This window comes from Clavelina lepadiformis, chromosome 9, assembly GCF_947623445.1.
Source record: "Clavelina lepadiformis chromosome 9, kaClaLepa1.1, whole genome shotgun sequence".
NCBI classification, from domain to species: Eukaryota; Metazoa; Chordata; class Ascidiacea; order Aplousobranchia; family Clavelinidae; genus Clavelina; species Clavelina lepadiformis.
Window position 1 is genome coordinate 5,309,448 of NC_135248.1, and position 16,507 is coordinate 5,325,954.

The 16,507-nt window shown below is 35.9% G+C and overlaps 2 protein-coding genes and 1 long non-coding RNA gene across 4 annotated transcripts; 1 reads left to right on the top strand and 2 right to left on the bottom strand.

Annotated features, from left to right (window-relative positions):
* The first annotated feature begins 1,016 nt into the window (after window positions 1-1,016).
* Window positions 1,017-4,194, top strand: LOC143470525 (V-type proton ATPase subunit F-like). Its single transcript, XM_076968715.1, has 3 exons — window positions 1,017-1,315; window positions 2,233-2,380; window positions 3,431-4,194. Exons 1-3 carry the CDS (start codon window positions 1,152-1,154, stop codon window positions 3,482-3,484), a joined length of 366 nt encoding a protein of 121 aa, XP_076824830.1. The 5' UTR covers window positions 1,017-1,151; the 3' UTR covers window positions 3,485-4,194.
* LOC143470524 (SANT and BTB domain regulator of class switch recombination-like) lies at window positions 3,795-7,248 on the bottom strand. The gene has a single exon (XM_076968714.1). The coding sequence runs from the start codon at window positions 7,200-7,202 to the stop codon at window positions 5,070-5,072; it is 2,133 nt and encodes a 710-aa protein (XP_076824829.1). The 5' UTR covers window positions 7,203-7,248; the 3' UTR covers window positions 3,795-5,069.
* Window positions 7,249-10,487: 3,239 nt separating this feature from the next.
* LOC143470908 (uncharacterized) lies at window positions 10,488-15,971 on the bottom strand. Of its 2 annotated transcripts, XR_013119426.1 has the most exons (3): window positions 14,309-15,971; window positions 13,708-13,932; window positions 10,488-11,213 (listed from the first exon to the last, which is right to left on the bottom strand). It is a non-coding gene; the product is annotated as an uncharacterized LOC143470908 (long non-coding RNA). The 2 variants fall into 2 exon arrangements; XR_013119427.1 differs by lacking the exon at window positions 14,309-15,971 and having other exon boundaries at window positions 13,708-14,263.
* Window positions 15,972-16,507: the final 536 nt, after the last annotated feature.

Sequence of the window (16,507 nt, forward strand, 5' to 3'; positions counted from 1 at the left end):
GAACCCCTGCCCTAAACCCAAGATTGTAGAAATCATTTGCTCCTGCGTAATGCATAGGAATTTTGACGCTTGTTAAATAGTGCCAAAGCTAAGTGTAGGCCTAAAAGTTCCAGTGACCATTGAATAGTCCGACACTTCCAAATTCTGCCAGATGTCCCTGTTTGGGAATTAGTTAGCATACATGTATTTGCAGAAGTTACGGTATTAATCTATTCAGCAACTGAATTCCATTCGCAGAAGGTTCATCTATGTGCACATCAAACGGTTCTATTTCCACGCTAATTTATAATAAATAAAGAAAATAATCTGGTTGTTTGAATTCCAATTTATATTGAATAAAGAAGAATTGAGGCTTTAGTACATGCTATCACACCAAAATTTGCCTCTGTGCACAAATGATTTCTTATCAAAAACTGCCGTTCCAGTCCAGATTTTTTCCGCTGTTTGTATGCGGAATCATTGAATATCATCCCGCTGTAATGGTTGGCATATTAATTTTTTCTCCCCCACAGCAAGCAATGACAACAAAGAAAACAATTTCATTGAATAAAGCCAACTTTTTGTAAAATTTTTTAAAATTTTATTTGTTGATAAAGAATTGCTTGAGCCCGGTTTTCCAAGCTAGGCTAGTCTTTGTGCAGGTTCTGATTAATACAATCAGTTTTTGTTTTATTTTTTTTATTGTGTTGCTTGAATTTGGAGGTGTTTATCAAAACCATTTAACATTGAACAGGAGCAAGCATTGTTAATGACTTGCTATGTTGCCCAAAGGCATTACAACTGTAGCGCCACTAGGTATTGAACACACGCCACATGCCCACATTATTGCATTAGAGGAAAGTACAATCTCTAAAGCAAATCAAAAACAAAACATTCCCTTTTTGTCTTCCGTTTTTTTTCTTTTTTAAACAAAAAGAGGGTGAGAGCACAAAGTTTTCCCTCTAATTTTGGCGTTCCTACCATCTCGTTGAAAATTGCTCAGCAATCCTTCCCAGTCTAACATACAGTCATACTATTTTATAAATAAAATTTTTAAAGATTTTGCATCACTTGTCTGCAATTTGTGACTATAGATCTCTGATGTTTTGGAGCATAATAAATCAAAGACTGATATATCATTCAACATCTAAATATCGACAGTAAAGTTGAAAATGGCTAGTTCTCGATCGGGAAAACTCCTGGCTGTCATTGGAGATGAAGATACTTGCACAGGATTTTTGTTAGGAGGTATTGGAGAATTAAATAAACATCGACACCCTAACTTCATGGTTGTAGAAAAAGATACACCAACAAATGAAATAGAAGAACAGCTCAAGTAAGATTTTGCCAATGGCAATTAAATATTTTTCATTATGTTATCAATGATGTGTTGTGGTTATATCTTGTTCTAAGGCTCAGCAGTCATTGTTTAGGTGAGTGTGTTGAGTCACATTTACAAATGGATCTCATGCAAACATGAAAATTTACACTTACTGTGACAGCCAAAAAGTAAAATATTATACTTAAAAAAGGATTATTTTGATAATAAATTTCATAACAAATAAAGTTGCTTCCTGTATTTTTTTTACACTTGACAGTTTCCTTGTATAGTTATTGACAATTATTACACTTGATTTTTTCTTTCATCCTGCAGTAGTAGTGTACCTTGCTGTATCGTTGGTTCTTTAGTACATTGAAAATGGTTGGAGTATTGACCAAAACATCTGACTAATAAAATATTTTCATTTTGTGTAGGAATATATTTCTTGTCCGGGCATTGTAAGGTGTCCTTTTCACGCCATCATAGTATCAGGCATCGTTATTTAATTTAAACTTTGTTTAATTTTATATGCAGGCTTGAAGATGCAAATGTTAAACCCAAAGTAGAATCCTTTGTTCGTAACCTTAACAGATAAATAATAATTGGCTAATCAATTTTGGAGTATGTGGCACTCTAATAAGACCTATAAATCAGATTTTGTTGATGTGTTGTTCACGCTGTATTACCTATCTTGTGCTATTTCTGGAACAATCACTGCGTAATGAATTAGTCCAACACCTTAGAAACTCTTTTGTACTCATGCTTCTCAACAACGTAGATTTCCTTTTATCATCTTTCTTTTCAGCAACTGCCAGATTTTAATCTGAGCTTTTGGTCATGCACAAACACAAGGGATAGGATTACTGTTATATTCAATGGAATTCAAATTCTACATAGAGACATATCTAAGAAAGTTCAATTTATGTTCTTAGAAAATTTCTAAATCGCCAAGACATAGCCATTATTTTGATCAGTCAATCCATTGCTGATGTTGTTCGTCATGTAATAGATGCTCATGTGGAGCCAATTCCAACTATTCTTGAAATTCCTTCAAAAGATGCTCCTTACGATCCATCAAAGGTATAGTAATTATAATAACTTGTTTTCTTTAAAGCACACATACATAAGAGCAGGTTTTGCTAGTATGAGAAGCTTTCCTGCGGACTACAGAATGCTCTTTCAAATCATACAGTAAACGAAAAATAAACTGATGTTTGAAAGGCTAAATTGCCTTAAACAACTTTCCAAATTGAATATTCAAAGACCGGTCTAGTAGCAAATCAAACAACACTACCTCTTTTAATGTTGTTAGGCCTTTATTTTCAAATTTGGGTTATTTCAATACGATTAATTTTCAAATTTTTACCAGTTCACCAATGTCCTGGTTTGAAGTCAGTTATCGGATTTGTGCTGTATATTTTATAAAGGTGTAATATGTAGAATTTTATGTTTTGATGTACCAACCCCATGAAGTGACATCTTCTCTGCAAAGTTGGTGGTGGCTGAACCGTGCCAACCCAGTACATAGTAAAATAAAAAACAAGATATAAGTCGGCACTCTGATGTTAACGTTTTTTATGGTTCTTTTACACGAGCTTTCGCAAGCATAAGCTTGCTTCTTCAGGTGTACTAAGACAGGGATTCTCAAACTTTTTGGGTCTGCGACCCCATTTAAGAAAAGGAATTTCTATTCGACCCCTTGAGAGGTAGCCTACACGTTAATGATGTTAAAACAATAAACGTCCAGTTACAAATCTCAAATGGTATTTTTGTCTCTGGCAAAATCATACAAGAGCACACAATCTACCGAAGTACAGTAACTGTAGATTGCAGTAATAAAAGATTCTCGTAATGGAAACAGTAAAGCGAATAAAAAATTAACAAAAAACAATTCAATTTATAAAAATTTAATTTGTTTCACGACCCCAAAACTACATTTTGTGACCCTAAACGGGGTCGCGACCCACAGTTTGAGAAGCCCTGTACTAAGAGATTACATCTTCTGGCATACCTCAATTGTTGCCTGTGACAATGTTGATAATGATTTGACTGTGTAACACAACTACAGTATATATCTTGCATATTATCACTTCAGTATTTTACTTTGTCTATAACAGTTTTTTCGTTTAGGATTCTATTTTGCGAAGAGCAAAGGGAATGTTCAGTGCAGAGGATTTTCGATGAAAATACAAAATCTTGCACTTTTTCAAAGGTTTTAGGTCTGATTTGTCACTACATGACTCTCATGTGTTTATACCGTATACCTTTAGTTGAATTTATTTTGCAGTAAGCATCTTTTGAACTGCTTTGTTATAGTTGTCAAAGTGTGGTTTAATTCTTGTCCTGGAAATCGCACGGTGGATAAATTTGATGACATATTCAGATTATTTGTTGCTGTGAAATTGCTATCGTAATGATTTTTAGAAACTATCTGTTTATCTTTTTTCTTGTGCAAGGTTTTCTTGTCACTTGAATACATAAAATACAACAATCAGATGCAACAGATTTATTATCCTATTTTTATTTTGTACCTGTTTTGTTGATATTATAAGAAAATAAGATTTTCCGCTCAGTGAAGAAACCAACAAATTTGTACATGTAAGGAATTTCCAATAATTGAAATACAAGCAGTTAAAACATATATAATTGTGTGCTTTGTAATGTGATATTATATGTGTTGAATGTAATGATGTCTTGTAGAAGTAATTGTTAAACATCTTGTGAAGTTTTTTGTCTGAAACAAAAGAAAAACAGATCTGCCTTCAGCGTTACATTCTGTTTAAATGTTGTTTGCATACATACACTTTTGGATAATCTTTAGCAGCTTAAGTTTTATGTTGGTACTGATAGTTATTTAGTATCATGTCATGTGCAATAAAAGCTTTTTGTCATTACGGCTGCTGACTTCTGGATAAATACCAGACCAAGGGTCAACTGACTAGTATGGTGTTACTACATTTTTAAAATAAGACATAGGATACGCTACACCAAGTGTCAGTTATTGGTTCAGTGGCTGTGTTTTATATCATCCTGTGAATAGGTTTTGAAAGTAAATGATATAATCAGCAATTTCGTAAGGACATGTGCCCTTCTGGTTAATAAAAGCCTTGATATGCTCACATTTCAATTGTCTTCAATGACATTCTGCTTTAAAAGTGTAAAACATTATTTGTCGACTGCCATTATGACTCCAAAATCTTGCCATAGAATAGTGAAATGCCTGGATTACATCACTTGTCTGTTGAGATGCATATGGTCAAGAATTTTGTTAAAAACTCTGAAAAAATATGCCTGTATCTATTGTGTGGAGGTTTCCCCACTACAATCCATGACTGTGTATGGGTGATATTTCATAGCATGAAAGTTTGTTAAACCCTTTCAAGACAGCAGGTACAGTATTATACCGTATTGATAAAAAAAATGATTAAAACTTTTCAATTATCAAGCACAATGATCAAGGAAGATTTTACTGCGGATTCATGCATTAAATGTGATATAAAAATTTCTTGTGAAAATTAAGAAAGAATATGTCTATCATACATGCTTTATCATAATATAATATTTGCCAGCAAGAAAGCATCACTTTCAAATACATTCAGTACATTGTACTACATTCGTATTGATTACTAGAATCATATGTAGTTTTAAAAACATGGCTCAAAATCTTCAATGTACAGTAAAAGTTTGTTATGCAATAATAATCAGATTTAAGTCAATGAGTCTTAACTAAGCATGAGATATTACCTTTACATGTACCTTTGCCCTATTATTATCTTCTTAATTTAGCCTTGAAATCTTTGCTACCACTTCCATATTGCCTACTGGACATTTGACCTTGGAAAGCACCAGATGATTGTGCTTTGAGATTATTAAAAAATGCCTGTTCCAATTTCATAAAAATTCCACCAGGTAACTCTCGTTGATCCTTTGATTTTATCTTATCTCCAGTGCGCAGCTTTGTGAGGTTTGATGCGATTGAGTTTAAGCGTCTTCTGTCTTCCTCCCGTTGCATATCTTGATTCCATCGAATCGATCTTGCTGTGTCCCATCGCTGCTTGCTGGGATATTTTCTGTATGTCGTGCTGTCAGTTGGAATTTTTATTTTTTCTTTCTTTTTAGTGAGGGCATAATTTCTAGAAGTTGTTTCACCACTTGCAATGCTGGAAGAACTGAATGATGGTGGGATGTTGGAATTTTGGAAGGAGTTGTCTAATGCCCCACTGAGCACAGATCTCTTCGTTAAAAGAACATCTTCCTCTCCAGCAACATCCTCTTCTCCATTATCTGGTGACGACCGAAAACGAGCTAATCCCTGTCTCTTTGATGTTGTAACTGATGCAGGAGGCGGTGGAGGAGGGGGATTAAATTCAACTGGTGTCATTGTTGCTTCCTTGATGCTGCAACGAACTTCTTCAGAAGAAAAGATGTTAAGATCACTGGAGCAAGCTGCTACAGATGATGGTGATCTAATGAGATTCTTGTGTGTCAGTAGGTCATCTAATCGTCTGCGTTCCTCTGCATCTGTGGTGGAAACAATGTGATCTTTAGTACGGCACCCTTTGTTCAGTCCAGTTGGATCGAATCTTAGAACATGCTGATTACAACAAGTGTAAAACCCCAGGGCATTGTCTGCAGTATCTCCGACAGAATTTTGATATTGGGGTCTTTCGGGATGATACATGCATGTACTAAAGTCACAAAGCTGGAAAGTCAGATTACACCGCGAACAAGTAAGATTATTAATAATGCCCCATAACCTCCAGTACACCAAGCTCCATTTTCTCAACTCTTCAAACAAGCATATTAAGAAGTTATTCACATCCCATGTGTTATCAGGCTCATGCTCATAAGACAAGCCACCATGGCTATTGACACCGAGTCTGTTATTAGTGCAAGGGAGTTTAAAACTCTGTTCTGAAGTTAAGACATGTTGGCACATGAAGCACTTAAACAAAGAGCTCGCTTTTCCTGTTGAATCACAATCAGAAAGATTAGGATCAAAAAGTTTTTCAATCTTTTTGCAAAACAACTTGCTTTTGAACTTGTCTTTCCTGTCTTTTACTTCTTCTAGTTCATTATGTGAAAATTTTGCAGCAATGAGAGACGTTAACCTTTCATTGACACAATTCATATTGCATGGAGTTGCCACGATAAGAGACATGTTTTTGTGACAGTAATTAATACAGGCTTCCACAAGTGATTCCATTTTAAGGAAATCCGATGATATAAGGATGGAAATAACATTGTTTGGATCAAGTCTTGGAACATTAGCTTCATCAATAAGTTCCGTATCTCTTTTTACATATCGCATAAGCCAGTCAAATATGTGTATATCACAATGAACTGATATGTCAACTTCTTCCAAGCGCTGCGAGTCAACAGAAAGGTATTCAGCAAAATACTTCATCTCCTGTACAAGTAAATCTCTTGGACAGTCAAAATCTTGCTTCAAGTTTTTGGCTTCATCACAGACGTGTATAACCATAGCTGGGCTGGCAGCTTGGTCCGCTTTGCTGTCGCCTTTTTGAAAAATGTCCAACTTGGTATTATGTGAATCAAGTTGAAAGCATCCAGACGATTGAAATTTGTTTACATCGTTAACTGTTGATTTTGCGTCACATTTTTTGTCAGTTTGAAGAAGAGAATAGACATAGTTATGAACGTCTTCTGGATTATTATCTCTCAGATTTCTCTCCACTCCACCCTGAGTTCTCATCCGAACTAATCTCTGAGCAATATACTCTGGATTTGCATCTGGTACAAGTTTCATGATGACATCACTTGTCATATGAGGAACTTCAAAACCTGAAGCTGCTGTAGATAAATTTGCAAAGTTCCTCAGCAAAGCATCAATCATTTCTTCAGATTGCCTATGTTTCAATAAAGTATTTTGCCCAGGCATGTTAAATGTCAGCTGTAATACTTAAAACTTATATATTGGTAAAATAGTGATACACAGATGGTTGATGTATGATTGTTGCGACTATAATAAACTGTAGCGTGTGCATGAATTGTTTTATATCCATTTAACCCCCTACTGGAAAGTTTGCTTTCAATGCACCGGATAAATGCGCCACACCAACATATAATATGGAATATAAGGCAAAACGGCAAATCTGTGCCAGAAAACTAGCGCAGAAGCCAACTTTCCAGTGAAAGGAATCCGGTGCATCATGTAAACTTTCTAGTAGGGACTTGTCTTAAACTATATACGGGTCTAGTGCGGAAGTGCACAAGCACAGGATCCATGCATTTCTATACTAGACCCACTTATACCTTATTGCATAAAACAGTAACTACGGTATTGCACCCATGCGTAAAAAACCCAACCATTGGCATGATTTGTTGTGAGGTAACTCTTTTTAACTGGTTTAATCGCAAATACTGCGGAATCTTATAAGGGCATAAGGCCATTTTTGATTTCGTATTCTGGTAGGCTATACCAATATAACAAACTTAAAAGTTCATCAAGTGTCAATCACCTACTATGTAAATTTAACATAGGTGTAATTCCAACAGAATCGTATAAAACAACTATTTCGCGGTTATATTTTTTGACGCACTAAACCTACTCGGCTACAGCCGTGGGCTTTGGCTTTAACAAGGGAAATGCTATATGTAAATGAAACCCAGAAACAAACCGCTTGAAACGTAACCAAGGTGCTTTCAATAACACTAAATGCAAACAGTCAAATGGCCTTCAACTGAAAATGTTTTCAGTTATTTCATAGATACTACATTAGACAATCCTTGTAATGTACAATCTGTGGTCGTTTTTGAGCAATCATTTTATTTTTCGTTATTAGTATGACAGTAACAAAAAATTCAATGGTATTTGCTATTACTATGTGCTAAACATACATGAAAATAATAATGGTAAAAACTTGCTGTTATAATTATTGCAACGCGGCCATCCAACCAAATGATTTTGTTTTGCAAATAGGCCTCAGTTTTTAACCACGAAATTGGTTATTCGCTTCTTTTAATAACTTCCTATTTTTCCCTGAAAGCGTTTTTTTTATTAAAGATTACCACAATTTTACTGGAAAAAATATAGCGCTTTAACCACTTATTGCAGATTAAACTTAACTTTAAAGTTGATTACCACAACTGTAGCAAAAAAGTAACCCAAGAAATGAATTTTAAAAAGTCACTGATCTAACCAAAGTTTTTCTTTACTCTAATTCCCACTTACCTGGATCACTTTCCTAGCAAAATTGTTGGCCTGTGGTGTTTAAGCGGTAGCTAGCGTCAGCTAGTGGCTAGGGCGCTCTAAGCAATCCTTTGCATACGGTTACTTACCAAAAACATGGGGACATTTTGCTTCCTTTCATGGGCAAATTTCCCGATTTATCTATCCAAAAGTGGACACCAGCTTTTTTAGTAAAATTTTAATAACAAATAGCTTAATATTATGAGATAGGAGTATCAACTAACATATTAGGCTTTATAACATGACGGAGCGTTCAAATTATGCTGGCATCTTTCTGCCTATAAGCTACTTGGTAAGGTGTATGTCCAATTCATCGAAAAAAAATGCTGTGTAATAGTTGTTGGAAATAGAAACACAACTTGTTAGTTGTTCTGATAGGAGCACAACAGATAAAGTTTTCACACTCAAGTAAGTTTACAAAAAATCTTGTAATTGCGTAACAAAGGTCTACCGCTGCTTTGTTGAGTGTTGACCACGAAAACGCATGGAGACGAATCCCTCAAGTAAAGTCTGTAAAGAAGTGCAGGACTACGGTAGGCTCTTATATTGATGGCAGGTTACTAAGTAGCCATTAAATCATTGAACAATTGCCCTGAAGTTGTGTCCCTTTAAACAGCACAAAGTTAAAACCGTTTATTGTTACAGATTCAACCGGTTACAGATTCAACTAAGAATGTGTGTGTTACCTCTCCTTTTCATATCATTTAGTTGGCGCTAACAAGCTGCTGACGAAAAAGTGCAGGAACAACACTAAAAACCTAATTCCCTTAACTCGTTCACAATTTACGTAAGAAATACAGCAACGTACGTTGCTTTATTGTACTGTATGCTGTAAGTTTTTATATTCAGTATTATATTAGTAAGTCGATTTTTTTTCTATTTCTTCCTATAAATTATTTGTTGTCTTATTCGCATTTAAAGTAATTACAGTAGTAAATGAACAGTCTACATAATAAATCTGTTCTCCAGTTTTTGACTCTGTATTTTTAACGTTACACTCTAGTCTAGAGTCTAGACGTAACTCCCTGCATTTTGTTCCTGGTTCAGCTTCGCAACATCACGTTCCGACATAGGCCTACTTCACGAAGTCGTAATCAAATCATCAAATTTGAGTTGCAAGTTAAGTCGAGTTATTTATAAGACTCAAATAAAGTCAGTTGATATCTAAAGCCAAGCTTAATAGAAAGTAAAAGTTCTGGTTTAGTCAACACGAAACCAATCTTCGTTATAGTGACAACTGCTCGGACGTTACAAATATTTGGAAATGTTTTTAAAAAACACATTAAACTTGACTATTTATGAAAATCTAAGTTCAATAGGTGGCAGTATTTAAAGTTTAGTATAAATCAGCCTGTTGAATGTTGGTTCCGTACCCTATGTCTATAGTATAGTATAGGCCGTACTGCAGGGGTGTCCAACCTTTTTGGCCAAAGGACCACATGCGATTTACGAATGATTGCTCGGGCCACTTGAGTGTTTACTGCTAATTTCTAATTAAAACCCTCACACCAGGTTTCTAATCTTAGAAATACGTATTATCCTCTTTTACAATTATAAGAACAATAAACATACCAAGATATAATAAAGTCAACCAAGTTTTTACTACACGTCGACGTTTCAATGTGAAGTTTGACACTGTTTTTCTCTAACAAGTTTGGCAATATTCGGTGAGATGGACGATGTAGCAATGCAAAGCGAGTTTTCCATATGGCTGTCAGAAATTAGTAAACAAACAATAAATGCCAATTTCTCGGAATGTAAGTTCGCCTTACATTACGTAGGCGATTCAGTTGATAAAATATAAGTCATTTCGAAAAATACCGCGCGGGCCACGGGTTGGACACATCTGCAATACCGTGACTTTGCAATTAACTGCGGTTTTCGTTTTATTAGTAAAAGACGTGCATTTAATAGCAGTTTTAATAGTCTATTACTAATTTAAGCTAATACCAGAAATAAAACACCATAACTACACATTTTTTATGTACATTTATTTAACAACAAAAAACTGAGCAATCTCCTGTTAACAACTGGCGGCAAAAATTATTAGCGTTGTAAAGATTCTAAAATTAGCGAACTTCTTCGATAGAGTTTGCAAGTTTAAGCTAGTATGTTTGAAACAAAATAAAAAATCTTCATGATTTATTGTTTATGTCCTATAGACCTATACTATTCATGTGCATTTGAGTAATTTTAACTAATTGCAATTAATCTCACCGGCCAATTGGGTTCAATTTACCATTAGGTGTTTTTAAGATCAAAGTAGCATCTTTTAAAACAAGTCGCATTTTGTGTATGTTAAAATTTTGGTAGCATACAAATTACCACAATACGAAGCAGCGTAAAACATGAAAACAAAAGATGATAAAATTGACAGTTGTCCACAATCGTTGGTTATATCAAGTGACGCTATTTTGTACAGTAACTGCTTTAAGACGGAATATAACTTCACTGCTTTGAACGTACTGAAGATTTCAAGATGTAGAAATAAAAGAAACAAACAAAGAAAAGACGAAAGTAAAAATGGTGGTATGCTGCTAGGAAAATAAATATAAGGTAGATGGCTATCCATGGCGTTGATACAACGTCGTTTTGTGCACGTCAGTTTTACCACATGTAATCAAGACAGGAAGAATGACAACTGGGCACAAGATGTCTTGCAATGATGACACAACCTTGCGACTAAAATTTGGCTTCTCACTAAAAGAAAAATAAATAAAATACATTTTTAAATTTGGAACTGTCAAATTTTTAAATACAAACAGCATTTTGTTAAATAATACTGTATATGTTTGTGTGTAAATATACAGTAGTTATAGTGGGATATAGTTATAGATACAATAGGAAAAAAACCTTTAATTCCTAGCGATAACAAGGTGGTTCATTTATATTTTTGAAAAGATAAAAACGTTAAGTGGTAATTAGAATACTTTCACTGTATAATTATATGCTTTACTTAACGAACACTTTCCGGTTCTAAGGATTATTCAATTTAATAGACTTCAGGTCTTGATGTAACTATATTAGGAAGAAAGCTTTACATGACTGGCGCAAATTCATTTCGCACTTCACCAAATGTTAAATGCTTGAAAGGAGAAAGTGACTAAAACACTTTTAAGTAATTAAGTTTAAAACAGTTTAGAAAATCTTGGTAATTAGCCAAAAAGCGTTTTTTTAAAAAAATTCTTTAAACCTACAAGTGTAAATGGTCGTTCAGGGTTGCGACTGTAAAAAATGCCAACAGCAATCGACCGACAAGTTCTGTTAAAAGCGATAAGCGGTCAGAGTGGAACCATTTTTCACCGCGTAAACCGCCAATTTAGCTTTTAAAACAACTGTTAAAGGCACAGTAAGCAAAGCAGAAACCGTCACAAACCATTACTGAAAAATGTGTGGGAGTTCTAATGTGAGCGCTTTTAACAGCGGACCCCTTGCTATGCAGATGTTGGTAAAATGAAATGCCACTCACACAAGATATCGTATTCATCATTGGTCCGCTTAGTGACATACCACAAACCGCATCTTTATTGAACATATGTAACACTTTACGATGCAGATAGAACAAGGCTTTTTTTGTCGAGATCGTTAAAATTTCTCATGGTGTGTTTTGTAACAGGCTGGTTTGTGAGAGCTCATTACCTGGACCTTGGCCCATTTATTGGCTGATTCAGTCACCGCGACTTTACATAACCTGATAAGCTAATGTTTGCTTTATAAATATCTTTTACCAAGTACAGCAATTTAACTGCTAATATGGACTATGCAAGAAATACATACAGTATATTTAAATGAACTTTTATATTTTTTGGGTGCTCAAATTTGATCCAATCAAGAAACAGTTGCTATTTGAACATTATTTTTGGACCGTCAAAGTTTACTTTCAAGTTGTCAACTACTTACAAGAAGTTGTGCGTAACTATGCTTCCACGCTGAGGCTGCAAAAGTAGATATAATCTCGGCAACGAGTTTTTTACAATGTGTGCGTTATCTCCATCAGGAATCAAAGTAATCAAAATATGGTTTAGTTGACAGAACTGAATAAATTGTCTCTCTTCGCACGAAAATGCTAAGCGATGAAAGCTAAATGCCGAAACTTTGACAAAAAGTACTAATTATACCGTGGATCCCATTTTAGAAAACTAACAAACACGTTGCCCCGCACGACTTTCTGAGCATTTTGTAAAATGACGACGAAGGAAGCGATTTTCAATTTGGGTGGTCTGGTAAAAACAATTCACTACAAGGACTACACGTTGTTATCACGATAATGTTTTATTCAGACCTTTAATTTAACTCCAGTTTTAATAATTATTGCGTTTAACCTTTTTGCAAGTGTCTGTATGGGTTTAATTATCGTCGCATTGAGAGCTTATGTCTACGAGACCTACATTTTATAGGAAGACTACACTTGACCAGCGCCGTCTCAACGAAGAAAACTTTTTGATTGCTGAAATACCGCTTCTGAATTACATCGGTTTTAAGAGGATTTTGGTATGAGAAATTTGTTAAAGGCGCTGTCAAACCCACCGTCCGGACAACCTGTCTTACGAACAAAGATGACTAATGTTTATCTATCTGAGCCGCTCAGGCTAAAAGCTTGTAAGCGCGTGCATTTGTCCGGGTAGGATAAAGCCATGTAAAGTAAAAAACAACGTCTTAAACGTTTGCTGAAACTTTAAGTTTCGCATTTCAGGATTCACTTTAACATGCACCTGGTCGTCACAGGCAGCTGTCATTTTATGAAGTGTTGTTGAAATCGTTTTGTGCGCTCCCTTCTCATGGCGATCAATTTTGCTACGTGACGTAATGCAAAACTAGTTAAATGAATAAAGCGGAATTTCAACTGGATTTCTATTTAGGTGTCACATATTTGTATTCCAATTCTTGCAAACGATAGAGATGTTTAATAGACTAAAGGTTATAGTCCACAGTGGAGCATTCATGAAACATTAGTATTGTTTGTTTTAGTATATCACCCTTTAAAAGGCAGCATTTGACCGTTGTCATGCATCATTACACCGCCCAAAAAATCTTTGTCAAAGTGAATTAAGTTCAACATTATGGACAAACGAAATCCAAACATACGACAAACAGCTTTAAAATTAATTTTTTTTATCGTGGCGGCACTTTATAAACAAGATTAATTATAAATATTTACTTCTTGTAACAAATTTTAATAATTGATAATACTTACAATCTCTCCTGAGTCTTGCATGGGCGCAATGATGACAAAGTTTGCGGCTGCATCTTACACGTCTGAAAGATCTTGCCTCAATGCTTGCAACGAAGAGATCGAAGGATAACATGAGAATCAAGATCAAACACACAACCGATTTTGCTTGCATTTTTGTTTGGCCGTCAATGACTTCAATATAAATGAGCTTGCACGAATTTACTGTCTTGTTAGAAGTTGTGAAATCTTCTAAACAAACCTTTTTTACTTTCAAAGTCGAATTTTATTAATAGTATATTATACTTAATAGAAGATCAAGCAAATATAACAAAAATATGCTTAAGTTACACCTGTTAGGTGTCTGCAGGAAAAAAAAACAACGTATGATGAATAGTGTTTGTAAAAATACTCAACTATAACAACTTCCCTGTTTTATAGCGACAAGCATATTCAATTAAACTGACCCTAACTAATGCCTATAAAACATCACACAAAATCACATTGCCGCCTTGAAAGGACAGGTTATGGCCAACGAAAATATACCAGTACGTTCTCCGACAAAAGCGTTGTTGCACAGCTGTGTGTGGCTAATGGTACCCTAGAATACCTTCGACTATCTCACCTAATAAATTGTTTACCCTGGTCAAATAGTTCAAACATATGAAGCTGAATCAGACGACCTCGCTTGCAATCGATGTCTGCATGGAACAGTTCGCTCTCGCGCTCGACCAAGGATATGGTCGATTAAGGGAGACTGGGTCGACTTTATAAGTTCTAACTGTAAGTTCACGCAGTCATGTGACCAGCGAATGCAGTTAAGTATTACAGATAGAGATTACAAATCAAACAGCTTGAGGGAAAAGGTTAACGAATTTGTGGTATAATTGGGGCCAACTCTGTCAGAAAAAGCGTGTACGTGATTGTAACCATATCCAACTATCACGTAGCTAAGCATCTGTGGCAAAGTCGCGTTTAAATAAAGCGGAGAAAAGTTTTGATAAGTGGAAGTTACCCAAGCCCCACCTCTTTTGCTACGCGTTTATTAGAAATTCCTATGGCGGCGAACTTCTCTTGAAACACTGACGCACGCCCTTCAAAAACTCTTGCAATTGTAAGTCGATGAGAGTCGGCTATCTGCAGGTTTTTAACGTGAAGATAATGATCCAAGCTATGCACTTGCCCTTGCGCTAAATACAGGAAAAGAAAGGCAAAAAGTGATAAAAGCACTTGACCTGCCCTTTTGTTTAGACGCAAGCATGGTCTGTTTTCTTGCCGGCTTCTGACAAACAGTGGAATTACAGTTGCTTTTAAGCTTTTAAACGGTGAGATAAAAGCAACATCGCGCGGTAACTTACACCCAAACCATCTTTCACAACTGCCCTAGATCATTTGAAGTGGTGCTGGCGTTCTTAACTCGGAAGTCTCCTCTTGAGCAAGGTCACTTGACTCCGTTGACTGGGAAGACGAAGCGTTGGCGGTTGAACCAAAAATGGTTTCTTGTTTAACTCGTGGAGAAATAACTGCTGGCGGGTAATCATGGGATGTGAATTATTGGACCTTATTCTTCCAATGGGATGCGGACATGCTCTTTCAAGCGTACGTTTTGTCATTAATATCAATGCAAAGGTATGATAATTTCAGCCACGTTGTATTTTAAGTGGAAAATCCCGCATGCTTATACAACGAGATACCCGGGCCAATGATCAAAGTCCAGGTTGTTCCACGTTCCCTATTAAGGGAAAGAACAACCCAAAGCAATATTGCGACAGCACACCTGACGTATACGTGACGAACCGGATGACATCACTTCGATTACTGGCAGAGTACACATCGCCAGTTTACGCATAAAAATTCCTTCGGTGTAAGTTGGTTTTCAAACTCGCGGTATCACCGCCTTGATGAACTGAGGTCAGCAAAAATGGATTCCGCAAAGGAAGCGAGGTTGTAATTTACGCAGGACGTCCGAAGACAGCAGTAACAAAAGCACTTACATATAAGTGGCCTTCAGTTTACTCGTTACTCATCTATTGTTAAAGATGACTTGTGATGGTTGCATAAACGCCGCCTGCCATCGTCGAAAAAGCCTCGAAACGCAAAAACGGCATATTTTCCGCTAATTAGGCGTGTGATTACATCCGTTCTTGAAAGTTAAACCCAGCACGCAGATAATGTTCACTACCTGTCAGTCATGATACATTTATCCAGACCCGTTAGGGTGAAAAACAGAATCTTTTACGTCTACGTTGTATTGGATCACTGCACAAACTTATATTCTCAGGGAGTTAGAATATAAAACGTGGAATAGTATCTGGTTTTACCGGCATACTGTATTTAATATAATACGGTTGTTAAAATTTGTCCTCACTACAGTATTACAAAGTGTAGGACTTTTCTCAAAATTTAATGAATATTATTTAATGCCGGATGAGCGGATACGACAGCGGCAGGAAAACTAATATACGTCCGCGAATTGTTTCAGAAGAGCGACCAACACAGACAAAAAGTAATATAAATTCCGGCGGTTTTGCCGCACCCCATGCTTTTCTTCATATCTGCAGTGAAATCAACTGAACAGGCTCTTTGATGCTCTTGTACATTAAGCCCTGATGGCGTCTCGAGTCTGCAAAGATTCACCGTACCGGACACTACACTGACAATATTCCGAAGGCAGCTAACTATCCTGCTGCTAATGATATATATTTTACATATTACCGTTACGAATTATCGCTTACTTCATCTTTACAAAATAGAAATGTGCGCTAATAGTTTAATTGCAGGCTTACGTAATTGTCAATTTAGTTTCATCACATACTCGTACATT

Bases quoted from the DNA above. Each gene is read 5' to 3' on its own strand.
- LOC143470525 (XM_076968715.1), top strand. From the start codon at position 1,152: ATGGCTAGTTCTCGATCGGGAAAACTCCTGGCTGTCATTGGAGATGAA. The intron at 1,316-2,232 runs GTAAGATTTTGC...TTATGTTCTTAG, and splicing joins GAAATAGAAGAACAGCTCAA to AAAATTTCTAAATCGCCAAG. The intron at 2,381-3,430 runs GTATAGTAATTA...TTTTTCGTTTAG, and splicing joins CTCCTTACGATCCATCAAAG to GATTCTATTTTGCGAAGAGC.
- LOC143470524 (XM_076968714.1), bottom strand. From the start codon at position 7,202: ATGCCTGGGCAAAATACTTTATTGAAACATAGGCAATCTGAAGAAATG.